Genomic DNA, 26,707 nt, shown 5'->3' on the forward strand with positions numbered 1-26,707 from the left:
CATACATAAACGTACATACATAAACGTACATACATAAACGTACATACATAAACGTACATACATGCACATACATATATATATGTATATGAATGTACATATATGTATGTGAGTATGGATGAGTATATATGAACATGTATAATTTACACGCTATGTTTTATGAAAAGGAAAATGTGAATAATATTTTAATTCCCCCTCGAAAATGAATAAAAAGAGCAAAAAAAAAAATTACAACAATAATAGTAGTAACTTTGGCAATAACTTTAGCAATAACTTTAGCAATAACTTTAACACTAACCTTAGCAATAACTTAAGCACTAACCTTAGCAGTAACCTTAGCAATAACCTTAGCAATAACCTTAGCAGTAACCTTAGCAATAACCTTAGCAATAACCTTAGCAACCTTAGCAATAACCTTAGCAATAACCTTAGCACTAACCTTAGCAATAACCTTAGCAATAACCTTAGCACTAACCTTAGCAATAACCTTAGCAATAACCTTAGCACTAACCTTAGCAATAACCTTAGCAATAACCTTAGCACTGTCTCTTTCGCCCATGCTGAGGGTGCTAGTAGGGACAAGTATAAAAAAGAAGGTGAATCTACATTTGTGTACAAGCAAAATAAAAAACGTAGAAATGTATACGTCGGTTATGCCAGTAACGCAAATGATAACAATGCATATGATAATAATGCATATGATAACAATGCATATGATAACAATGCATATGATAACAATGCATATGATAACAATGCATATGATAACAATGCGTATGATAACAATGCATATGATAACAATGCATATGATAACAATGCGTATGATAACAATGCGTATGATAATAATGCAATTTTTAAAAATGGTAAAAATGTTGATGGTAAAAGTGTGAATGCTAAAAGTGGTAATGTTAAAAATAATAAGAATAGCAAAAATGATAGTACTGGTTCTTTAAATTTCTCCAACCACTCTCGCTTCTCAAATTTTAAAGATTACATAAGTAAAAATGCTACAACGAAAAAGAACACATTTAATAATATAAGATCGAATATGAGCATAAATAATAAAGAAAATTTATATAAAAAATATATAAACAGTGAAAATGGTAGGAATAATTTTATAAATAAAAGCCAGAAAAATTATAATTATGCTAGTTCTCATTTGAATATGTATGGCAGTTACGCAAATAATTTAATGAAAATTAACAATTTTAGTGTTTATTCTGAAAGTCAGAAGAAAAAAAAATTAAGAAACACCAACACGGATGGGGGATACACAAGTGTTGGTAGTGGTGTTGGCGGTGGTGTTAGCGGTGGTATTAGCGGTGGTGTTGGCGGTGGTGTTAGCGAAAATTTTAGTGTTAATGCCTATGGAAATATCGGTAGAAATAACGACTTCACAAATAACAATAGGCGTAAGGATAATGTTGTAAGTAGTAGTAGCTATACCCGTAACCTGTATAATATCAATAGTGGACAGAAAGAAGAAAGTGAAAACCATCTCTTTGACAACTTAACAAGTGAAAGAATTAATAAGGAAACAAATAAAGTAGCGAATAACCTAGCTAGTAATGTAGCGAATAACCTAGCAAGTAATGTAGCGAATAACCTAGCAAGTAATGTAGCGAATAACCTAGCACGTAATGTAGCGAATAACCTAGCAAGTAATGTAGCGAATCACCTAGCAAGTAATGTAGATAATAACGTAGCGAAGAGTTTAGTAAATAATGATGATGTGAAAAATAGGGGAAACCTACTTCATGATGACGTAGGGCAAATAACCTTCATCAGCCCCTATATGGAAAAATATAGTGATAGCTATTACAAAGTAAGCAATAGTAGTACTGCAAAAGGTAGTTTCTTCATGTGTCAGGATGGCGTTTACTACAGCACAAATAAACATAACAACAACGACAATAATAATAGCAATAATAATTATATTAGTAATAGTAACAGTAATAGTAATAGTAACAGTAACAATAATAATAATAGTAACAGTAACAATAATAGTAATAGTAACAGTAACAATAATAGTAATAGTAACAGTAACAATAATAGTAATAGTAACAGTAACAATAATAGTAATAGTCACAATAATAATAATAGTATGGGTAACGCCAGTGATGGTTTACGGATGAAACCGAGTGAACACATTTATAACAACAACTTGATGTACAGGAAAAAATTTAACAAAATTACTATTTCGAATAGTAATATAAAACAAGAAAATATTGATACTTCAAAGAATAATAGATATGCCAACATGAGTGTTTCGAAGGACTTAAAAAAAAGTGAAGACAGGATGAATAATGTACATGTACAAAATAGTAAAGAAAATATTGATATCAATTTTAAAAATGTGTATATCCATAAGAAGAAGAACAATATTTACGAGAATGACAATAAAAATTTTTTGGACAGTACACACATTTATAATCTTAAGCCACATCCTACTCGCAGTGAAGCAGATACTGGATCTAACTATGACAGCGTTGGCATTGCGCGTAGCGTCAATAATGGTAGTAGCACCCACGATAACGATTATTTTTATCGAATGAGCAATATCAGTAGTTCTAATGGCAGCAACGCGATTGGGAGCAATGCCAGTAGTTTAGAGCGGGGAAACGATAGATTCCCACCTGCAAGTAACAACTCAAACCTTTTCGACATATTGTCTAGATATTTAAGCACGTTAAGCAGTATAGGGATAAACGATTTGAATGCTGTGTATAACACTCTTTCTCAAAATAAAAATAGCGAAATGGTAAGAAGCCTTCTGAACAGCTTAAACATTGGTACAGTTGGTAGCCCAGTTGGTACAGCAACTGGTGGGGAAACTAGTGGGGCAACTGGCGGGGCAACTAGTGGGGCAACTGGTGGGGCAACTGGTGGGGCAACTGGTGGAACAACTGGTGGAACAACTGGTGGAACAACTGGTAGCCCAAATAGAAGCACATTCAGTGGCATTACTGGTGAACGTGATAGAAATTATGGCTACCCCCTTAGTGGAGTATATAACCCTATGCAAGTGCAAGTGAACGCGCCCCACATAAGCAGTAAAACGAACGTCGAAAACATACATATATATGATAACAAACAGATCTGTGGTAACGAAATATTGGCGATTTTGAACAATTTTGGTTGTTATGATATCAGTGCAAATGAGCAAAGGAACGCAGAAGAATGTACCGCACAGTGGTCAGAAAACAAAGATAACAGTTTAATATACAAAAATAGCAAAGTTGATGGTAGTAGTACACGCGGCATTTATAGCGTTAGCAGAGATGTGTTCCAAAATGGCTGTGACAACAGGGGTACAATGGATAAAAGGAAAAAAGTTGAAAATGATGCAAATAATGCTAATAGCATATACAACGCTGGTAGCACTTATAATGCTGGTAATAAAACCATACTGAAGAGTGGGTCCTCCCATTTCAGTAAGCTTAGCCAGGACGAAGAGACTAAAACAAAATGGATAAGCGCAGTAATGAAATGTAAAAGCAGAAGCATACTAAGTAGCTTTCATAATATAGAGAATATTACTAAGAACAACATAAAAATTGTTAATATATTTAAGTCTTCCCTATTTTGTAGCAGTAGTTACTATCGTTATAAAAATATGCTCTATACAAATTATAAAGTAATAATTATGCATAATGTGAAATTTTTATTTTTGGAAAACCTCTTTAATTTTCGTCAAACGAAAGTGGAGGAGGAGGAAAAGAAGAAGGAAAAGAAAAAAAGTAAGAAGGTAGAATCAGGTGCCCATGAACTTATTCCATCATCAACTATTACTTTTGATAATTTTTTTCTATTTTTTAATAATTTTTATCATGTTACAGAAACGTATAGAAATAAAATTTGCTTTTACCTTATATATAAAATAATTATTATGAGTGAAGAAGATGAAGAGTATGGAAATTACTACAATTTAATTTTAAAAATTTTGAACGAACACACTTTGATTCTTTTTCTACTCATACTAATCAATATAATGAAAAAGTATTCACTGAAAGGAGCTTATTTTGTCAATTTAATAGAGCGTTTACTTCCTGTTATAACAAAGAAAGGGGGGGGAGACAGCTCAAAAAATTATGTAAAGAAAAATGCTGCAAATACTGGAAATGTCGGGGAACTACGTGGAGAAAGGTTGCTTTTTAACATTCTGTACTTCAAGCTATTCCGATTGATCTTAGACAAAATTGAAAGCTACCGGAGTCAAAAGAAGCACCTGTTATTGTTGTACCTGCGATATATTAAAAATTTCTTGTTAAACATATGTTCTGCAGTCCTAATAACACAATATATATTTATCAGATGTATAGACCTGATGAACAAATATAATAACCAGCAGTATATATTAATAAAAACGATATCAATGGAAATATCCTTACAATTGTGGAATAACGAATTGTTAAAAATGTATATCTTAAAAATTGGTAAGCCCTTAATTCGCTTCTTAATATTTATTAGTAACGTTGACTATGTACATAAAAATATCCTATCTTTAATTCTATCACCTGTAGAAAATTCTACACAAATGGATGTAAAACATAACCTACTAGCATCAGAACAACACAACAGGCACTACATTCAAGAGTGGAAAAAAATCAAATATTACATGAACAAATTCTGTCAGATGAACAAGCTCTCTTTATTTATACGACGCTATGATGGAGAGGGAAGGGAGATAATGGAAGAAATCTCCCTAGAAGGAAAGGAAGAAAAGGCAAAAAATGAGGAGCACCTGACTGAAGAAAACAGTGCAAAGGGCAGGAGCGGCAACTATGCTAGCAGTAATATTGGTAGCACGAACCATGTTAGCACAAACATTGGTAGCATCAACCAAGCAAGCAGTAGCAACAGCACACTGCTAGACTGCATCCTGGAATTAAAGCAGAATCATAATTATTTCAAGTTACTACTATCGCATGATGAAAAAATGTGTATAAATTTTCTGCTTAATGCAAATAATCAGAACAATAGTTTTCACTTTAATTTATTTTATAATACATATATAGAAAGTAATCTTCAAAATATGATTCATGAGAATAAGTTGGTATACTACATTGAGTACATAAAAAGTAAAAACAACGTTAAGAGGAAAAACTCAATAAAGAACTTCTTTAAGGAAAATTTGAATTTACGCGGATTAAAAGGAATAAAAGAATGTATACAATCCAAGGAAAATGACAAAAAAATAAATAAAAAAAGGAAGAGTAACATGGGAAATACGTGTAGTAATCTTTCAAAAAAGACAAAAATCTGCTTACAAGAAAATGTGCATAATCCATGTAGCTGTTCTAGTATAAGTAATAGTACCATCTGCTGTTGTAACGTTATGAGTAACGCACAGAAGAACAGTTGCAGCACTGGAAGTCAATGTGATAGTAATGACCATGATGTACACACAAAGGAAAAAATTATGTATGATTTGCATGAAGTAATTAAAGCTAGCAGTTGTGTTCTTTCGAAAATATATTGTTGTCATATAAAATTAAGCTTTTTTTTCAGCATTTTTTTTTACAAAAGTTATGATATTCATAAAGTACTGTCCAGTTCTCTATTTATCTATAGTAAGAAATTTAAAAATTTTAAAAAAGATAACCATAAAATTATAAAATTTATGAACATAAACAACATGACTCACTTTTTTATCGTGAAATTTTTACTTAAGCTGTTGAATGGAGTGCGAAGTTCTCGCTGTAATTTGATTTATGTGAGGGGGGGGGCCAAACAGCATTTATCAACCCGTGGCAAAGTTTCGTCAACCCAATGCACCGCTTCATCTGCCCCGTGCACTGCTTCATCATTTGACTTCACCTCATGCTACACATTCTTGGAATACTCACTGCGCAAGGATACAAACACGGCAAACACCTTTTTGAATTACTTGAACAAAATTATATTACACCTTTGTGAAAAAAGAAGAGAAAACATGGTTCTAAGTGTAATAATAACATTTACAATATATAACTTTATGAGTTATACGCGTGGAAAAACGAGTGTAATTGAAAATTTAGAAATTCTTAGTCTATCTGAAATATGCAATGATATATTTAAATATTGTATCATCGGTACATTACTTAAAGAGAATAATTTTTATATCGATAGTGAGACAAGATACATGACACATGATGATATATACAATTATGAGTTAAGAAATCATTTGAAAATAATTCCAAATAATATAAATAAAGAAATTTTTCAGTTAGTTAATTTTAAAAAGTGTATATTTGATAAGGGTATTTATAAAAAGATACAAGTCATAAAAATTATTAAAAAGAATATAGTAAACAACTTGTACACGTCAGAAATTTTAAACTATATTTATTACAATACTTTATATTTGCTTATTCATTTCATTATGAATATACGTTTTTATTACACTCTTTTTACCAACACCTACAAGAGGAGTGCTCATTACTTTTGCCCTGACGTTTGTCATATTGAGAGGGGAAGCTGCGGGTTTACGGCGATCGACACTGCTAATGGTAGCAGTAGTGATACAAGTGCCAACATAGCTAGCAATTCAGACAGTAACAATATAGCTAGCAATTCAGACAGCAACAATATAGCTAGCAATTCAGACAGCAACAATATAGCTAGCAATTCAGACAGCAACAATATAGCTAGCAATTCAGACAGCAACAATATAGCTAGCAATTCAGACAGCAACAATATAGCTAGCAGTTCCAACAGTGCCAAGACGTCTAACAATGTTAACACGTCTAACAATGTTAACACGTCTAACAATGTTAACACGTCTAACAATGTTAACACGTCTAACAGTGTTAACACTTCTAACAATGTTAACACTTCTAACAGTGCTAAGCAGGAAGAGAAGGATGACAAGTGTTCAACCGCATTAACTGTGGACCCTGATTTACGCGTGAATGAATATAATCTAGTAGGGAAGAACTTAAGTATCCCCTCTTTAGACGAAGAAATGTGCGATAAATCTGATAAGGAAAGGTGCTTCCTCCTTTTGACGCTTAGGAGACAGAACAACAGTTACTTTAGAAAAAAAATGTACATAATAAAATTTTATAATAATATTAAGAAAAAGCTAATAAAAGATATGAAGATATACACATTAGCAAGTAGCGTTAATAAGTACATAAAAAATTTGAGTGAAGACAAGCTTTTTTTAGAAACAATTTTTAAGTACGATAATTCCCCCCTGTTCACGCATTCGCTGGCGCTTCAAGTGCACAACGGGCGGGGGTATTCCCCTACATTAGGAAGAGAAGTAAACGAAGTAACAAGTAGAATACAGAGTAGAGTACCATACAATGCTCCATTTATTGCACCATGTAATGTTCCATGTCCAGCGGAAGAGAAACGAGTGGGACCCAACATATCAGACACAGCTAGGGAAAAAATACTGGGAGAAGGTAGACCTAAGAATGAAAATGATAACAGTGCCACGTGTTATATACATGCAAATGGCAATGATGGCTGTATGGTAGACGCTTTACAGAAAATAGAAAACATCTACTTCTTTGTTAAAGAGATTAATAATATGGTTTCTTATATTGTTCATAATGGAAAGGCGGTTTATAATACAGTAGAGTATGTTTTTGAAAATTGCAAGTCTCATATGAAAAGGAGTTTATGCCTTTATTTTTATTTCTACGAAATATCGGATGAACAGTTTTGCTCAAATAAAACAGAGGTAAATAGAGAGGAGAATGGAAATAACATGGAGCATGGAAATGCCTCCAGCACCCACGGGAATGATACCCTATGCATGTTTCACTATAAAAGAAAGAAGGAAACGTCCATCGTCTATTTCAACGAGTTTGTAGATTATATCATATGTACAATTATGAACAAACGTTATAAGAAAGAAAAAATTCTGTATTGGTCAGAATTTTTTTACAGTTCAAAAAATTATGCTTCAATAAACTTTCATCTTTTTTTTTATTTATGTTCATTGATGAAGAGACTTACAAGAATGAGCAATGGAATGAGCAATGGAATGAGCAGTGGGATGAGCAGTGGGATGAGCAGTGGGATGAGCAGTGGGATGAGCAGTGGGAAAGACCACGTAGTTAAAAAGAAAGTTGATACAGGATGTGACAAGGACTTGACCACTACGTGCAACAACAGAACATCCATTGATATATTAAAGAGGAAAATAAAAATATGTGAACGCATATACCTTTTTTATTTGTTTAAAATTTGTCTGCTTTTAAATATTAGTATATACGAAACTTTTGATTTTTTAATTTCACTGATAAGTATTTTGTTTAATTATGATTTTTATCAGTTTTATATAAATAAAAAGATTTACAGCATAGAAAAAGAAGAACAGAAGAATGTTAAATCATTTCTGAAGTGCATAGAGGAAGAGAGAACATATATTTTTTATAAGTATGACCACATGGTATTCATGGAAAGCATTAATTATATAAGTGGGTCTATATTTTTAAGAAAGTATACAAAAACGTTAGTCCTTAAGAGCTTTTGTTTTGTTAATATCCTTTTTCATGTAGTACCGTTGAAGAACATAATAATCGATATGCATGATATAAATTCTGTACCACTTAAGGAAAAAAAAAGGGAAAAACGAAGAGAAAAAAACTTAGACGAATATTTAGAAGAATTTAAATTGGAAAATTTTAACACAAAAGATAATAAAAATAAATTCCTCAAGCTGCGGATGAAACATACGGAGCAAAGAGAGAGGGAAATAAAATCGCTCACTAGCAAAATATGTAATGACAAACAAATGATGCCGACTGATGAGTTAAAAAGCTGTAGTAATAAGAACGGCGTTAAAGTTGACATCCAAAGTGGAGAGAAAAAAGTTGATCTAGCTCAAGTGCAAAACGGAGCGAGTTCGTACAATTTATGTGGGGAAGGCACCGACATTCTCAGTAACCCAAAGGAAGATACTGAACAGAAGAGCAGTAGGAGAATCAATGTAAATAATAAGAGCAATAGTAATAGTTGCAATAGTAATAGTTGCAATAGTAATAGTTGCAATAGGATTAACATCAGAAGTAGTAGTGTTAATAAGGAGGGAAATGGAGAATGCAGATTCTTCTGTGAGGACCAAGCAAGAGAGTGCACCAGTACACGTATGACAGAGGAGAAGGGTACATATGAAGACTATGTTACGTCGGACTGCTCAGAAAAATTTAGCGCATCATCTAGTGATAGTGCTACGATAAGTGATCATTTAGATAGTTATAGAAAATTTGAAAAATACAAAATAAATGAGAAAAAGGATGATATGGAAAAGGTATATAAGAGAAAGAAGCATTTTTGGATTTTTAAAATTTTAAAATATTTTTATATTCGGTCGTTTCTATGTTTTAGCAAAAGCAAATCAGAGGAAGAACATTTTTATGAAAGAAAGAAACAGTTTATTTATTTTTTTTTCCCGAAAATTTTAAAAAAAAAAGAAAAAAAAAATACCAATAAAATGGTAAATCATGATTTGTATATCCTTAAGAAAAAATTAATAAAAGAATATAATTTTTTAAATATGTGTAATCATGCCGTTATGTTAAAATGGGTATGTCTTCGATTATTTATATTGCAAAAATATGAGTACCAAACATTTAGTTCGTTCGAAATTTTTGATTTTATTTTTAAAAAATTAAATTCACTAAAAATGGAAAAGCCGTTTGTTTTTACCATATCCTTGGACACCTTACCACTGACGTACGAAAATGTAGATATAAAGTACGCACTTTATTTGTTCATCGAGCGTATAAACAATCATTTGGCCCTTTTGTTTGACAAGTACAACAAACTGTACAGAAAGCTCTGCCAAAAGAGTTCACATGATAGTACTCTAGAGGGTAAAGATGGTGAAGAAGGGAAGAAAGAGCAAGAGAGAGAAAAATCGAAACAGAAACGGAATGAATGTGAAAGTGAAAAAAAAGGCGAAGGGATAATGAGAAATAAACAGGAGGAAAAAATCGATCTAGTGCTAAATCAGATAAACGTTTATTTCTCTAATTTTATATTAACATTTTACCCCCATTTTTTGAAGTCAAGTTTATCATATGATATTTTTTTTAAATTGTTTAACATGTATCTTAATTTGTATTTAATAAGTAAAAAGAATAAAACCATTTCGGTAAGATCTCCTGTGTATTTAATTCTTTTAATCTTTGTTCACTATACTAACGTGAGTAAATACATGATGTTTTCATACTTTACTACCCTAATAAATTATTTTAAGTCGACTGATCCATCTGAAGTGTTCTGGGTGGACGCGCTAAGTCATGAAACCGTTTTACTGCTTTGGAGGTAAAGGATGAAAAGACATATGAGGAAAAAGCGGAAAAAAAATAAAGCAAAACAAAAAAAAATATAACAGTACAAAACTAAATGAGCAGCAGTTTGCGTATTAATGCATTCTTTTTTTTTTTACATTAACACAACTGTGTTTTCTAAATTTTTTATTCATTTGGACGTGTACCTCTTTTGTTGTAACTTTATGCCATTTTGTTGAAATTGTTTGATTTTTTTTTTCTTTTCTTTCATTTTGTAGAGAAAGCGTGGAATATTTTCTGCAAAACAGCAGCAAGGAAGAAGGGGTTTTATTTGATGACGTGCTAGTTAAGTGCGACACGCAGTCAATTTATTTGTTTTATCAGATGTTAGTTTTTAACGTCATTTAATGGAATTTGTTATTTAGAGGGAAATTAAGGAAAAATAAGAAAAAATAAGAAAAATTAAGGAAAAATAAGAAAAAATAAGGAAAAATAAGAAAAAACGAGAAAAAATAAGAAAAATTAAGGAAAAATAAGAAAAAATAAGAAAAAATAAGAAAAAACGAGAAAATACCAGAAAAAATGAAAAAAAATAAATAAGAATAAAAAAGGAAAAAAAAAAAAGTATTATTTTTTTGTCTAATTAACATAAAAGTGCATTTTCATTCGTTTGCACACGCGTTATTTCATTTTATTTTATTTTTTTTATTTTTTAAAGTGTTCGAACTTTTTTGTTTATAAGTGGTATGCAGTGTATGCTATATAATTCTTTACTTAGACGATTATACAAACGTTTACTCAGTCATTTACCCAACTGTTTATACAAATGTTTTATTTTTTTTCTTCTTTTTTTTTTTTTTTTGTGTCGTAACATATTTTTTGGTATCGCTGCTTTGAAAATTAAGTCAACCTTTTCTTTTTTTTTTTCATTTTTAAATTATCTTTCTTCTTTTAGTTTGAATTGTTTTGAAATTTTAATGCTGAATTAAGGCCTTTTATTATTTTTTTTTTTTTTTGGTTCAACCGATTTGAAGCTTTTCCTCCTTTCCTATTCCACTCAGCATCATTTCCACTTTTCCAGCATTCCTTCCTTATGGGAAACCTTTTTGCCCGTTCATCTGCGCACATCCTTATCCGTCCTTCCGAGGAGCTTTAAGTGGAGCTGATTAATTTCGTCAAAAATTATTTGCGTGAACAACAAAATAATTTTCAATTTATTTAAATCGCTTTTGTCTAAAGATTTGAAGTAGTTTCTTCGGTTGTAGCGAATGTATAAAGCAAAGTAAGCCACTACTAATAGCATGTTGACAGCTATGAAGAGGGAATTTTTGTTATAAGATGCTAAGAAAAGAAAGTATTTAGAAAAAATACTAAAGAATAGTTCAGGTTTAATGAAATTAAAGTATACTAATAAATCATATCTGAGTAAAGATATGATAAAGCCAAAAAATATAGCCATATATTTGAAAAAATAAAATTTTATATTTTGTATTCGTAAGGATCTATTTTTTTTAATTATTTCATTATTATCTGATATTTTCTTTAAGCAACTATTTTGAATATTCTGTAGGTCTCTCTTAAGCATATATATACTTTGGTTAGTCTTTAAATCTATGCTTTCGTCGATTTTGAACAACAATTCATGAATCATGTTTAACTCTTTCACGTCTTCATTTCTCATTCGCATGTAGTTGAAGTTTCGGTTATTTGAGTGCGTATAAGGATAATTGCTCGGTTCATATTGGGGATGGACTTGTGGATGATCCCGATGGTGCACTCGTTGATGCAGTCTCGCTTCTTCACCTACGTGGTAGTATTTCCCTTTCGATGAGTAAGGGGAGCTTTCCCTTGGATCGTTTTCCACAAGGTAGTTAGAGGCCCTTTCATTATTTGTATTATATACACTATCTGTTATGTAAGAATTTCTGCTAATTTCATTAATACCCCGAAATTTATTGTTATTTATATACGACACATGTTCAATACTATCATTGTAGCAGTCATCATTGTTATTCTTATTTCCCTTACTAAGGAGGATAAAATCTTCAGGTATGCTTCTCCTCTGTGGATAATTTTTCTTTTTGTTAAAACGATTATTATTTATAACATCATGTGTATTATAGTTTGTGGTATCATTTTGCATCATTCCAGTATATTCTGTATGTTCATACTGTATATTACAGCTAAACCTCTTTCTCCTATCGTGGTTACAATGAATATTACTTTCTTCGTATTTCCACTTCTCTCTTTTTAATAAATCATAAGGCATTTCTGGTAAATATATAGTTAAAAATTCGAGGATTTTATATGCATTACCATTACTACTTCCACTTGCACTTTCACCTCTGTTGCCATTACTATTGATATTGTTATTACTATTGATATTGTTATTGATATTGTTATTGTTATTGATGTTACTACTTCTCTTTCTGGTGCCAGTAGTGATGGCATCATCCGGGTTGATATATCTCATTTTGTGTGCGTTGTCCAACTTTTGCATTTTTTCTACGTTAACAACCCTCCTACTGCCATTCGCAGTGATGTACCTATTTATTGTGGTATGGACTAAGCTATAAACTGTTGTTACGACTTCATACATTAATACAAATAAAAAGATGCTCATGTTCTTTAGACCGTCACTATAGTTAATTTTCTTTTCAAATATATTCTCTAGACGATTATTTTCCTTTACATGTTTGCTTCTATTTAATTCATTTATAATACCATCCCTTTCTTGGTAACTGTTACTTGTTCTTTCTACATATTCTAGTTGATGATTATTCCTTTTGTAAACTTTTGCAAATACATCATTTCTTTCATTTTTTACATCACTCCTTACAAAATTTCCTTCATAATTCTGTCCATCGTTGTAATTGAAATGACCCCCATGATGAGTTGTATCCTCCTGTCTTCTCCAATGCTTAGCAGCTTTGTTACTATTTTGGTCCGTCTCTTCTGATCCCATTATCTTTTCTTTAAACGAGTTGTAGCTTGTGGTTAGGATCTTTTTAAGTATGCTTTTCTCTTCCTTTTTTTCTTCCTCTTTTCCGGCATTTATTCTCACTGTGCTTTCTGCACGGATTGGTCCACTCATTACTCCGCAGTTTTCTTCAGTTTCGTCTTTTTCTTCGACCTCCGCTTGATCGTAACCCCCCATCCAACGGCCGGCGCTTCTTCTGCTGGTGTATCTACTAAATGGGGACTTCTCTTCTACCCCGTCCTCCCCTGTAATGTTGTTCAAATAGTATGAGCCAGAACTGGGAGCATTTATACCCTTTCTTTTTATAGATCCTTTTTCAGTGGTATTTTTTTGGCTTGTTATCATTTTAGCTAGCATGTTAGGAAAGAGGAGCACATTTTGAAAGGATCTGATTGATCTATTAAATAATATATTTATTTTTTCCATTTTGTTTTTGTTAAAAAAGCTTTTTCCATGTCTTTGTATAGTTTCATCCTCGTAGTCATTAAATTCCTCATCCTCCTTTCTTTTATTTGAAGTATCATTTAAGGACTGATATTTAAAAATGTTCAGATTTCTAAGAAAGTATTGAGTCAGGTAAAATACAACTCTGTATAGATTTATTTTTTTAATTATATCTATTCTAGTTAAACATATGGTAACTTTATTTATTTGATTATCTAGTAAATAATTAATTATTCTTAAGAGTCTATTATTTATTGAAAATTTATTCGAGTCAACAAAAATGAATATTAGGTCAACATATTTTGATAAGTTCATAATAATTTCATCATATTCTACATTGCTCATATCATCAATTCCACTTCCATCATCAATACCGCTAGTATCAATAAAAGACACTGAGTTTACTCTGTTCATATATTTAGTCAAATTATTTTGATAGTATAATTTTCCATATATATATTTTTTAATATCATGCCCTTTTTTTCGTAGTTGTTGAAAGGGCTTGAACAAATAATAACAATGTTCTCCTGAAAACATGATTTTTTTCCCCCCTCCTCCACAAGAATCATTCTCATTATAACAGTGGTCATCCACATTATGGTGGGTGGGGCCATTCATATCATGGTCTATGTAACGATCACCGCGAGTGTTACCGCGAGTGTTACCGCAAGTGTTTTCATAAGTGCCTCCATACTTGCCGCCATACGTGCTATCATAATTAGCATGAGCTTTTCCATAATATTGCGCTTTCCCCGTATAATGGCCGTAACCCTCATCTGTTAACCTGTTCACGACCCCAAACTGATAATTCTGATTTTGCAATTTATTAAATTGAAACTTGAAATTGCTCTTAATGTCTACATAGGTAATTTGATTTTTCTTGGCAAGACTACTAGTGTTTTGCACGTAAGTCTCACTGAACCAGTTGATAAAGGAACTCTTACCACTTTGTGTATTTCCTAGTAATAGAATAGTAGTTTTTTTATGAAAAACGGATATATCTACATTTAAATATTCGCTTATTAAATTTAAGTTTAAATCATTTATACACAAATTGTTGTTATTATTATTTACACTTTTTAAATTTTTATATCTTGATTCTTTGTAATATATTTCATCAATTCGATCCAGCACATCACGTATAAAATCTCCTTCTTCATACTCAATGTTATTTGTATTACTATCCCTGTTATTCCAATTTATACCTTGATGACTTTTTAAATTTTCCTTTACATCTGCTTGTACATTTAGAGGCATGTTCTTATTTCTTTCTTCACTCTTGCAACTGAAGCAACATGAATTGGCGCTATCTTCTTCGACACAATCTTTTATACAATCTTTTATATAGTCCTTTGACAATTTTTCCTTTCTAACTCTATAATTCGATAATAATTTATTATATTTTTCAAACATTATTTCGTTTTTTTCCTCTTTATTTTTGCATTTTTCGTTCCGATTTTTATTCTTTAGTAATTGTTCTATGTTGTTTCGATATTTTTCACCCTCTTCATCATTATATGTTTCGTAGTAAGAATTATTATATGAGTTAAAATTAATTTCTCTTTGTTCATCATCATATTCTTCTTCGTCAAATTCATCGTCGTCATCCTCCTCCTCCTCCTCGTCCACTTCGTAATCTTCATCATCATCCTCATCCTCTTCTTCCTCTTCTTCCTCTTCTTCCTCTTCTTCCTCTTCCTCCTCTTCCTCCTCTTCCTCTTCCTCTTCACTTTCATCTAATACTTCTTCTACCTCCTCCAAGTTACTCTTAACTTGATCTATTCCTCCAGATTGCCCCTTTTTACACTCACTAGTACTCACTACACCTTTATTGTCTTTTTTCTCTGCTAATATGTAATTTCCTTTTTTCTCTAAAGGATCTTTATTTAATAAGCCTAAAATTTTTTTCTTGTTATGCAGAATGTTTTTGTAGTTGTTTAAGTTTATTTTGTTATTCTCGTCATTTTCGTCCTTAGAATACATTTTTATAATTTGAAATGGGGAAACGAAGAGTAGTGTATAGACGTCGAAACAGGCTCATGCAGGGATGAGAATAGCGAACTTCTATGCAATAAGGCGAATGTAAAGGTGTGTGCACCTCTAATAATGCGTGTGGAGAGATGGAAATAAAAAGATTATGAAGCAAAGAGAAAAAAGCATTCACGTGTTAACATAAAACTGTAAATATACACTCGAAGTAATATATGTATGTATATATATATATATATATATATATATATATATATATATATGTATGTACGTACAATGGTATGTATGCATTTAAGCATGCGTACTATTCTATACTTGAACGAATTAACGCGAAGGGGAAAAAATAGAAGAACTATTTGTGAAAAGGAAAATGCAGCTTCACATATATATGTGTGGGCAATTATCCACCTACACATAAATTTTATTTTATCGTTTTTATTTGATAAAATGTAAGATATTTGTCTGCTTGATATATTGCAGCGCTATCTAGCATTCATGCTTATTTTATTTTTATGCCTATTTATTTTACTATTAATACTGCAAATAATTTTGCTATTATTTTTTCTAATAATTTATCTTTTTTTTTCTTATGCGCCTCTGACTCTCATACGTAAAGCTTTCGCGGGTCTTTCACCAGAGTTTTTAACAAGCAGTGATGAGAATAATAAAAAATTAGACAGTATGTTTTTTTCTTTTCAAAATGGAGTTTAACAGTGCAAAAACAAACAATAAAAATGTAAAATAAAAAAAATGAATATAAAAATAAATAAAATATAATATACTAAAATGTAGTGTAATATAATGAAATAATATAGGCCCAGTACCAATACACCGTCTAATTTTTTTTTTTTTTTTTTTCGCACTGTAAAGTGCCACAGGATCATATCCATATCAGACAGACGTTTAGGTATACATTTATACGTTTTTGCATTTTTTACCTTTGTAATATTTTATATATTTAAAACCTAATTTGTATATATCTATATATATATATATATTTATTTAAATATGTCAGAGTGATGTGAAAGCGTTTAAGCCTATTTTTACGTAAAACTTTTTCATTTTTTGTACTCTCTACTTTTATGATTCCTCCTTTTTCCATTTTTCCGCGCTTAAAGATTTGAAAAATGAGAAGGTGAAAAGAGGCTCAACTGGCAGATACATACGTATACGTAAATACATGTACACACATAAACATACATAAACCTACACGCATATACATATATGCGTACATACAATATTGTGCTAAATCTGGTGTGTTATCATGAAAGTAATCCTGTATACTGTTTTATTTTTTTTATTTTTCATTATGCATTTGTGTCGAATAACATTACAGATGGGGGTATAACTTTTCATTTAAGGATTGTGCAAAAAGTGAGAAAATTTTATGTCGACAATTTTTTCAAATGTGCATGTTTCAGTACGCGTATATGTGTTTATGGGTATTTATTTAAATAAAAATTCCTTCATCCTGTTTAACATTTTTTTCCTTTTCTTGAATGGAGCGTTTCTTACGAGAAAAAAAAAAAGAAAAGAGAAGGAATTACCTAAAGGTTAATACTTGTAAGAGTTCGAGAGATCTATATATTGTCACTGCTCATGTAGATAAGCTAGTAATGTATCATACGGAAAAAGAAATTTTTTAAAAGGAGAAAATGAAAAAAAAGAGCCTACATTTTTTTGTTTTCTTCTAAAGAGATTATTCTGACTTGTTCAGGAAATGTGTGACACTCTCCTGTGTATACTTAAAAAAATAAAAAATAAATAAAATAAATCTAAAAAGGGTAAAAAAAAAATAAAACGTAAAATGGTATATAAAAAAAAAATAAAAAGAGTAAAAACAAAATAAAACGAAAAAGGATAAAAAAAAATAAATAAATCAAAAAAATATAAAAACAGAATAAAGAAAAAAATACACAAACAAAATAAAACAGAAAAATATTTATCTTTATGCTGAAGAACTGTGGAAATTAAACTTTCCTCCTCGAAAATAACTCACTACTTTTGTTCTACATTAAAAAAAAATAAAATGTACACAAAATTAACCTTTCGACAGATTGAAAATTTTTTATAACTATATATATACATATATGTACTACATTATATATATGCATAAATAAATATACTTAAGTGCGTGATTATATTCAAAAGTTAAGCAGAATAAAAAATATATTTATGTTTTTTTACCAGACTTTGAGAATTTTGATTTTCCCGTATATATTATAGTTTTTTGTTTTTCAAAACTTACATGAGTTTATCTTGCTGAACGTGTAAAAGCATTTCATAGAGATAAAATAAAAAAAATATATAATATATATATATATATAGATATATAGATAGATAGATATGTATAAATATATATATATTTATGTATAAGTATATATGTATAAATATATATATATATATATATTTACGTATAAGTACATATATACATATTTATATTTAGCAAAATAAGACTAAAGTTAACGATATAGGAAGGTGAAAGATAGCAAAAAATATAGTTCTTCAAAACAATGAAAACAAAAAGCAAAGGGAATAAACGCAGGACCAAAATGCTTACAAAATGTTTAAAATTTTTTCAAAAACGTACATGTGTACTATAAACATTAGGCTATTTTGGTTTTACAATGTACGAAAATATTTTTATAATGTACATAAAATAAAGAATTTGAACAACAGGCTAAATGGTAGTAGCATAAAGGAAAAATATCTTGATATTTCAAATGTGAATGTAAATAGCAATAAAAATGAAATATTTGAAAATCTGCAAAAAAAAAAAATTGTTAATGAAGAGAAGTCCAAAAATAAATTCTTTACAACAAATGGGAAGCATGTTAAAAATATGGAGTATATTTTAAATGAGTTTAACGAGTTCGTTTCGATCGATCAGTATGAAAAAAGGAGGGAAAAACAAAACACTATGAAATGCATGGAAGGAGGGACTAAAAAATCGGAAGCAAAAAGGGAAGAAAAAAACAAAGAGAAATTAAACCATAAAAAGGATAAAACAAACGTAAGTGAAGAAGAAGATGACGAATCAAAATTGGATAAATTATTAAAAAAAAGAAACGTTAAAAAAGATATAGTAACAATAACAGATAAAGCTAAATATGAGATTAAGAAAATTATAGAAGATAATAACAAAGAAAATAAAAATGAAAATTATGTTTTAAAATTATTTTTTATAACTAAAGGTTGTAATGGATTAACTCATTCTTTTAATTTTATTAACAAGGATGACATTCATAAAAATGATGAAATTATTTATGATGATACAAAAAAAAAAAACATTCTCCTAGTAATTGACAGCAATTGTATTCTTTATGTTATTAACACAACACTCGATTATTATAAAGATGACTTAACTGAAAAATTTATTTTCACAAATCCGAATATAACATCAGTTTGTCCCTGCGGAACGAGCTTTCACTTTTCAAAAAAAGAGGTAGATAAATTGGAGTAAATGTGTGTGTGTGTGTGTGTGTGTGTATGTGTACAAGTGGAAGAGTTACCACATAAGGGGTACAAACTGTACAAGCAGTTGTACACACGCGCAAGTAAGCACGCATATATATATATATATATATATATATATATGCGTTTGTACATGTGTATATACAAATACACATATACCTTCATATGCAGACCTTTGTTTTAACCTGCGTTTTGACCTACGTTTTTGAAAACTTGAATTTTTTTATGTTGCGTGTTTGCATTTTTTTTCTGTTTTATCTGTATTATTGCTATAGTCATATGTAAACTCATTTGAAATATTCCTATTCCATATTGTTGTAATGTAGCAATTTCCCTATTTTTTTTTTTTTTACTGAATGTTGTTTTCTTTTTTTATTGTTTCCATCAAATTGTCGATGTCTATTTCTCCATCTCTAATATAGTTTAAGTCCTAATCAAAAAAAAAAAAAAAAAAAAAATATGAGCGTGAACGTGAACGTTAACATGTATATGCGTAAGTACATGCACATGAACGTGGTCATAAAATTCAGTACATCAATTTGTTTTAAGTGTATTACGTAAAATAAAAAAAAATAAGAAACATATAAACGGACAAATAAACAAACAAAGGAACAAATAAACTAATAAACAGGCAAATAAACAAACAAACAAACAAACAAATATTCTTATAAAGACGTATTAAACAATTTGCATTTCTCACATCGAATAATAAAGTAGTACACAATATTACACGCACGTATTTCGTATTACTTAACAGAGTAAAACGCATATCTTTTTATTTCTTTTAATACCTTAGGATATATGTTTGCGTTTTTTTTGCAAATCGAGTCATTTTTCACAATACAGTAATATAACATGTTATCATAAAAATAAAAACTATTGTCATGCACGTATTTGCTGCTACTATTGCCACTAGTCTCGTGAATGTCCGCATTTTTCAGTTCCTCTTTTCCTTTTCCTTTTTTTGAACTTAAATTGGAAGAGGGAATACAAAATTTGTAGATTCCTTTTTCCGCATAAGCTTGATCATTTATTTGTGTGCCCTTATTCCCTGTGTAAATATAATTTTTCAAAAATTTGTTTGTAAACGTAGTATGTTTGTTTTTATATAGCCAATTTTTTGCATTTATTAAAATAACTTTTTTTTTTTTATTATTTTTTTTAAAAGTATGTATATAAAGCTGAAATATATAATGATCATAAGCGAATGAGTTCTTCAAATTTTTATCATAAAATGATTTTATAATATTCAAGGTGTCTATTATAACATCCGCTTCATTAAGAAAATTAAAATAATAATTTAAATTTTTCTGCGTAACAGCTATTATTCGTTTATTATAAACATATACTTCAAACAAGAAACAAATGTTAATATTTACATATTTCGATAAAATTAGATATATATCCTTGTTTTTATTTTCTTTTAATATTTTGTACACACTTGTACAACTTTTTAGCATTAGTAATGCATCATATAATGTATTAACTTCTAAATTAAAATTATTTACAAATGAGCCTTTTTTTAAATTCTTATAATTTACTCTCAAAAAAACACTATTATTTAGTTCTTCTATTTTATTCTTTATTTTTTCTAAAATTCTTCGAAACTGTGTATTGCAAAATAAACTGTTCATTTTTTTTCTTTCGAGTTTGTCATTTCGCTTTTCGTTTTCGCTATCGTGTAAATCGTTTCCATCGTCTTTTATATTTCTCTTCCCATCATCTTTTACTTCGTCCTTCCCATCATCTTTTACTTCGTCCTTCCCATCATCTTTTACTTCGTCCTTCCCATCATCTTTTACTTCGTCCTTCCCATCATCTTTTACTTCGTCCTTTCCACCATATTTTACCTCTCCCTTTCCATCTCCTTTTTCCTCCTTTTCCTCTTCCTTCTCCCTTTCTGTGCTGCGTATGTGGCAGTTGTCGGATGGATCTTCGTCCGGTTTATGCTCAGAGGTATCTCTATTAACTTTTCCTTCGCACTTAATATTTGGTTGATTGCTGCATATAGTTCCATTCCCCTCTCCATGCTGTTTACTTGGTTGCTTGTGGTTACTATTCATATTATATTCGTTCAAATCCATTTCAACTGCAGTCTCCTTCACTTTTCTAATAATTCCATCCGATGATAATGAATCAGAATAAGAGGAAAAGGAAGAGTACATGTTTTCGTCTACATTTTTAAACTTATTTCTTTGTACATACTTTGGTAAGAATATATAATCACTTAGTAAATATTTTATTATTTCATTGTTTAATTTAACCGTTTTTGATTTTATCATAATTTTATTATACTGATCATATAACTGTTTATAACATATTTTGTTCCTCTTCTGAATAGACATATTATAAAAATCAGGTTCATATAAATAAAAAAAAAAATCATTTATCTGTTTAATTGTATTAGGTATATGATAATCAGACGAGTCTAATACCTGTGTGTTGAATAGTTTACTATAAATATGTTTCATCGTTTCTTCAAGTTTTTTGTTTTTATTAAATGAGTGCATCTGTATAATGTCAATAAAATGCTCTAGGAATGCCTTCTTTTGTTCTTCCGTTATTATGTTACATCCTTTACTAACATGATGGATTCCATCTTTACGATTGTTATCGCTACCAATAACACTACGACTACTTCTTTCATTAGCACTGTCATTAGTGCTCTCACTACTGTCGACAATATCGTCAACATCGCTAGTATTGCTAGTATTGCTAGTATTGCTAATATCGCTAATATCGCTAATATCGCTAGTATCGCTAGTATCAGTAGCATCGTTATAACTGTTATCTTTATCAATGACAGTACCACCATCGTTAACTTTAAATACAATTTTTAGTTTGCTGCCCCTTTTCGCTCTTTTTTCCTCTTGCTTTTCCTTATTATTTGTAACAATTGTACTTATATCGTAATTCCATCCCTTATCAATGAGTGTACATTCAGAAGAATTTATCTTAACAGATCCTTTGTTCTGCATGCATATTTTTATTTTTACATTTATTAAATTATAACTATAATCTACACTTTCATCGTTTGTATTTACTAGTAAAAATGCATCAAGGTATATAGCTTGCACATTCTCATATAAAGACTTCTTCACTTCGTTATTATTTTCATACGCGGTAAAAAATAAATCCTGGTCATTTCGATTTGTATGAGAATAGACTAAACTATTTCTATCGCATCTGCTACTTCCATGATTTTTACCACTCCTATTACTTTTATTACTCTTGTTTCCATTTGAAGATATTTCGTTTAAATTTATGTTTAGTATTCTCCTCTGAGCATCATACATTTCATCCGTAAACTGTATGTCGTTCCTTCTGCTACATTCATTATGCGTTTTAGTATTCCTTTTCATTGAACCATTTTTATTTTCATAACTCTGTTTTGGAATTATTAGCATGTTTACATTTTTAAAGAGGGCATAAATTTTATTTTTTAAGTCGCCCAAATGTGAATCTTTTATTTTGTACGAATTTAACAACAGCTCAATTTTTCCAAAATTCGTCATCAAATATAAATAAACAAATGTATTTAATAGAATTACATCTTCATCAAATTGATATCTTAAACAAGAACCACTATTTTTTTTTCTTCCTTTATCGTCATTTTTAGATTGACTCCTCCTTTTATCTTTATTAATCGATGTTTCCATTTTTTCTAATATAGTCTGGGTTAAAAATCCTCAGGTGATGGAAAAATCTCTCTCTATAATTGCTATATGTTTTGCACGGTATAATTTGCCGTAATTATATGTACTTAATTTTTAATCATTTGGATGTATACATACTTACATATATATGCAGTCCATAATACAACTCCATTCAGCTTCTACAATTTTGTATGTTTCCTGAACGTGAAATAGTAGTAGCATATAACAATAGTCAAAAAAAAAAAAAAAAAGGGCGTAGTAAAAAAAAAAAAAAAAAAAAGGCATAGTAAAAAAAATAAAAAATAAAAAATTCAAGATAAATGGTACATAATAAGTGAAAAATGATAAATGATAAAAAAGCAGCCTACAAAGAGAACTAAATGACGATATCTATATCACTCGCATAGTACATTTTTATTTCTTCTTTTTTTTAAACATGTTAAGGGAAACGCAAAAGGAAATAGCGGGGCGTGCATACATATATCATATATACTTTTGTTTATATACATATATGTATTATCTATATTAGCATTCCCCTTTTGCGGCGCCCTGATGTTAAGAAGCCTTATGTCAAAAAAAAAAAAAAAAAAATCTCTTCAAACTAAGAAGTTTAGAGAAAGCGAAAAACCTAGAATGCGTAATGATATATACATACATATATATATATATATTTTTTTTTTTTTTTTCTATTATAACAAGGTACAATATAGAAAGCAGTTTTTTGCCTATAAGCAAAAATTATAAAAACAATTATTAGTACTTTGCCAGTTTGTATAGCATTATATTGCGCGAGCAAATGAAACGGCCGCACATCATATGGCATAGTTAGTTTGTATATCTACATATATATATATACGTACGCGTTATAAAAACTGAAGAAGAAATTAAAATAGCCTTTTTTTCTTTTTTTCTTTTTTTCTTCTTTTCCTTTTTCCTTTTGTTTTTATTTAATTATATATTATGCATGTTAAAATTCATAATAAACGAAGAAAAACAAATTTATTCTGAGTTTATGAGCAATATAGAGCAATAAGAGAATATATAACACACGCAGCCACGTCAATGAAGGGAAGTATTATGAAGAGAGCACGTTCGGGGTTTACGTGTTCGTTTAGCACTTGTATGCCATAAATACGTACATATATGTACATATGTATATATGTATGCACGTATGCATGTATGTATGTATGCATGTATGCACGTATGCATGTATGTATGTATGCATGTATGTATGTATGCGCGTTTGTATATAAGTATGCACATATGTATTTGTTGGCATATATACGAGCGACCATGGATGCGATATATTATTTCTGAACGAAAATGCCTTTTTTATTAATCACTCCTCATGTGCTAATTTTTTAATAAAGAATAATTTCATTAAGTTATCCATTTTACTCTTTGTTGTTTAAGAAGCGCTACTGAGAATATTTATTTGTAAAAATTTTTTGCTTCTAAAAAAAACACTCATGCACTTTTACACATGCGTATGTATATGTGTACATATATATATACACGTTTACATCCACATATTCATGTGCGTGTATTCAAATTTTTTTAAATGCCGTATATTTGGCCCTTAGTCTTTTTTTATTGATCGTTTTATTCGAAGTATTTCCGATTCGTTTGCTTCTTTGGCTTCTTTCGTATCGTCTACGTTTATGTTAACATTTTTTGTCATCAAAGAGAATGCATAATTTACTTGTTCATCCCCAAACGGTTCTTAAATATTTGCATCGAATATTTCATTGTTTATTCGCTTGTTTGTTTGTATGTTCATTTGTGGCATTGCATAGTTTCCCTTAATATGTACATCCACATATAGATACAAAGTATACGGAATAAAGGTAATAATAAAAAATATATTAATTTTCTCATATATGGAAGTATAGAGTTTGTGTATGTGTGGATAGTAAATACTTGTGATACTTTTTTGTAACGTGTTAGTACCTTACATGCGTAAATAATAAATGAGTACAAGTGCATTTCGACACTTCAAAAGAACGAAGTTTATGTATACTTTAATTTTTTTTTTTTTTTTATTCTCTTTTTGTGTTTCCATTTCGGAGTGTTAGTATAACCCTTCTTGTAGTTGTGCCCCGTGTAGAAGCATGTACATTCTCATTCATATATACACATATATATATGTACATATGTTTATACGTATTCATAGACATACTTTCTGCTAACATATTCTCGTGTTAATTCGATGCTTCTTAAGTAACTTTTTCTTCCCCACCTTTTAAGTAGTATACATAATACATTTTTTCCCCCACAGAATACATATATTATGAACAAGTCATACAAATCGTACAGAATTTGAAAAACCCAAACTAAAGAAGCTTAAAAAATATGAATGGATAATTTTGAACGCTTTTTTTTTTTTTTTTTTTTTTTTTTTATCATTTTTGGAATAATAAAAGGCTAGAGTGTATTCATAAAACGTCGGAGTGTTTTTGTGATTGTCCTAGCGAATCAAATAAAAACATATATATGTGTGTACATATATATGTACATGTATTAACTATAATAGGTAAACGGGAGAAGAGGAGTGAAAGTGATACGCGAAGAGGAAGCGGTACACAAAAATATAGTGGAAGAAAGTTGAGTAAAAAAAAATGAAAAGCGAAGATGAAGCCATAAGAAAATTTAAAGGTAGACCACTGTTCGAAAATTTGCATAAAATGAATCAGACAAGTTTACTGTCGCACACGTCGATAGAAATAGATCTAAAAGGTTTTTTCAACTTAGTAGTTATTTTAATATGTACAACAAATTTCGTACTTGTTTTTGAAAATTTTAAAAACTATGGAACAATAATAAGTATGCCAACAAGTCGTGAGCTAATTGAGCATTTGCCATTGCTAGTTTGTTTAGTTTGTTTAAATGTAAGCGTTATATTTAGTTGGTTTATCGAAAGGTATGTATCTTTGTGGCTTTATAATTGTGTAATAATTGAGAATAAAAAGTCCAGTGGTATGGAAGTTTTCGTCCCAAAAGATATTGATGATGATATAAAGAGCGTAAGTAACCACGACTATTTGAGTAAAATGGACGATTCCACAACAAATGATGAAATAAATAATGATGAAACTGATAAGAGTAATGGTAGAAACGTGCATATGAGGAGGAGCTACGTGAATAGGAGGCAAGAGGAGCGGTGTAGTATACTTAAGGGAGAAGAACAACGTGAGCAGCGCATCAGCCGTACGATTAGTAGTGGTGGTGGTGTTGGTAGTGGCAGTGGCAGTGGTAGCGGTGTGTGCGAATTAAAGAAACGAAAACATGGGTGGAAAAATTTTCATCTGTCTATATTTTTATTGAAATTTATAAATAGCATTTATATGTTAAACTTGCCATATTTGACAGTATCCTATTGTGATGCGAAGCCAGTGCTATCAGCAGTACTATTAACCATTTCCATCGTTTGGTTTTTTAAAATATACTCCTTTCACGATGTGTGTTACGACACAAGGAAACTGTACATTGACAATATGAATATGAACAAGATAGATACAGATGGTGGCAGTAGTCGTAGTAATGAAGGGGGTAATCATATAAATAAAAGGAGCAATTATATCAATAGTAATAGCAGTAGTGGTAGCGGTAGCAACACTTGCGGTAGTAATGAGGGCGCCTTTGATTTGAAGGGCATCAGAACATACCCGCATTGTTTGAAATTAAAGAATTATTATACGTACATTTTAATGCCAACGATGTGTTTTCAATATACATATCCTAGAACGGAAAAAATAAGATGGATGCATGTAGTAAAGCATATATTTGAAATCGCTTTATTATTATTAATGATGAAGATAATTTCGGATCAATATGTATTTTTGACTTTAGAAAATACATTTACAATGAAAGAGTTTCGATCAGCAAATTTTTCTGTTAAAATATTTCTACTAATCGAAAGAATGTTAAAAATATGT

At 30.1% G+C, this 26,707-nt stretch overlaps 5 protein-coding genes across 5 annotated transcripts in view; 3 read left to right on the forward strand and 2 right to left on the reverse strand.

Annotated features, from left to right (window-relative positions):
- Window positions 1–199: 199 nt before the first annotated feature.
- PmUG01_08033400 (conserved Plasmodium protein, unknown function) lies at window positions 200–10,637 on the forward strand (the record flags this gene model as incomplete). Its single annotated transcript, XM_029004497.1, has 2 exons — window positions 200–10,263; window positions 10,508–10,637. The coding sequence occupies 2 exons, from the start codon at window positions 200–202 to the stop codon at window positions 10,635–10,637; spliced, it is 10,194 nt and encodes a 3,397-aa protein (XP_028861180.1).
- A 706-nt stretch (window positions 10,638–11,343) lies between these two features.
- Window positions 11,344–15,636, reverse strand: PmUG01_08033500 (conserved Plasmodium protein, unknown function; the record flags this gene model as incomplete). The annotated part of the gene is made up of 1 exon (XM_029004498.1): window positions 11,344–15,636. One exon carries the CDS (start codon window positions 15,634–15,636, stop codon window positions 11,344–11,346), a length of 4,293 nt encoding a protein of 1,430 aa, XP_028861181.1.
- A 2,596-nt stretch (window positions 15,637–18,232) lies between these two features.
- On the forward strand, window positions 18,233–19,105 carry IscA2 (iron-sulfur assembly protein, putative; the record flags this gene model as incomplete). Its single annotated transcript, XM_029004499.1, has 1 exon — window positions 18,233–19,105. One exon carries the CDS (start codon window positions 18,233–18,235, stop codon window positions 19,103–19,105), a length of 873 nt encoding a protein of 290 aa, XP_028861182.1.
- A 360-nt stretch (window positions 19,106–19,465) lies between these two features.
- On the reverse strand, window positions 19,466–22,775 carry PmUG01_08033700 (regulator of initiation factor 2 (eIF2), putative; the record flags this gene model as incomplete). Its single annotated transcript, XM_029004501.1, has 2 exons — window positions 19,466–19,546; window positions 19,908–22,775. 2 exons carry the CDS (start codon window positions 22,773–22,775, stop codon window positions 19,466–19,468), a joined length of 2,949 nt encoding a protein of 982 aa, XP_028861183.1.
- A 2,615-nt stretch (window positions 22,776–25,390) lies between these two features.
- DGAT (diacylglycerol O-acyltransferase, putative) overlaps window positions 25,391–26,707 on the forward strand; it is a gene marked incomplete at both ends in the record, with an annotated part of 1,809 nt that continues 492 nt past the window's right edge. Inside the window, one exon of the mRNA XM_029004502.1 lies at window positions 25,391–26,707. This exon is cut by the window's right edge and continues 492 nt beyond it. Within this exon, the coding sequence (XP_028861184.1) occupies window positions 25,391–26,707 (1,317 nt within the window).

This window comes from Plasmodium malariae, assembly GCF_900090045.1.
Source record: "Plasmodium malariae genome assembly, chromosome: 8".
Taxonomy (NCBI): Eukaryota; Apicomplexa; class Aconoidasida; order Haemosporida; family Plasmodiidae; genus Plasmodium; species Plasmodium malariae.